Source organism: Loa loa (assembly GCF_000183805.2).
Source record: "Loa loa unplaced genomic scaffold supercont3.533, whole genome shotgun sequence".
Taxonomy (NCBI): domain Eukaryota; kingdom Metazoa; phylum Nematoda; class Chromadorea; order Rhabditida; family Onchocercidae; genus Loa; species Loa loa.
Genome location: NW_018108713.1, coordinates 1 through 854, shown reverse-complemented (window position 1 = coordinate 854; position 854 = coordinate 1). Strand labels below are relative to the sequence as shown.

The 854-nt window shown below is 34.7% G+C and overlaps 1 protein-coding gene across 1 annotated transcript; it reads right to left on the bottom strand.

Moving 5' to 3' along the window:
• Positions 1 to 242: 242 nt before the first annotated feature.
• LOAG_11925 (hypothetical protein) lies at positions 243 to 815 on the bottom strand (the record flags this gene model as incomplete). Its single annotated transcript, XM_003147441.2, has 1 exon — positions 243 to 815. One exon carries the CDS (start codon positions 813 to 815, stop codon positions 243 to 245), a length of 573 nt encoding a protein of 190 aa, XP_003147489.2.
• Positions 816 to 854: the final 39 nt, after the last annotated feature.

Genomic DNA, 854 nt, shown 5'->3' with positions numbered 1-854 from the left:
TTTGATTCCATATTTCGAGCCTTTCTTTTTCCTTTTTACTTAATTTATGGTATGAAATTTATTCTTAGTTTAAGAATTCTAAAACTTTGATTGGAATAATTTAGTGGGGGAAATAATTGAATTGAAACTTACGCATTTTGATAATCTCTTCTTCCTGCAAATATTATTATAACCGTCATTAGTAGGGAAATAATATTACTGGAAACATTAAAACAAAATTCAGTAATCGATTAATAAAGTAGTTAACGTACTCGTTCAACCGATGTGCCGGGTTCTGATTTCGGTTCTTCTGTTCCATCTAAAATTTCAGGTGTTTCTGGCGGTGAATTAAGGGGAGGCGTCGATTCGGATATAGTAATCATCGGTATTTTGATTACATATGGGATTTCTAATTCTTTAAACATTTTCAATAAATGCAATCCTGGTTCTGCTACAGGCTCTACATCACGAGCCACTGGTGTTGGTTCGCATGAAGGAATTTCGTTTTCTAGCCACAACTTGAATGGTTCAGGTTCTGATAAAAGCTCTGGTTCTGATTCATATTCGGATTTCAATGTAGGTTCCGGTTCCACTTCCTGCTCTGACATGAGCTTAGATTCTGATATATGCTCTGGTTCTGGTTCATGTTCGAGTATAGGTTCAGGTTCTGGTTCATATTCGGATAAAAACTCAGGTTCCGGCTCATATTCGGATACAAACTTAGGTTCCAGTTTGTGTTCGGATACAAACTCAATCTCTCTCTCTGTATCTGATGATGTAGAAACATTCGTAAGAAATTCTACAAAAGATTTTGAAAGATCAGAATATAACTTCATTACTGAATGCACAATAATTTTAACTTACAAAAATAAAAC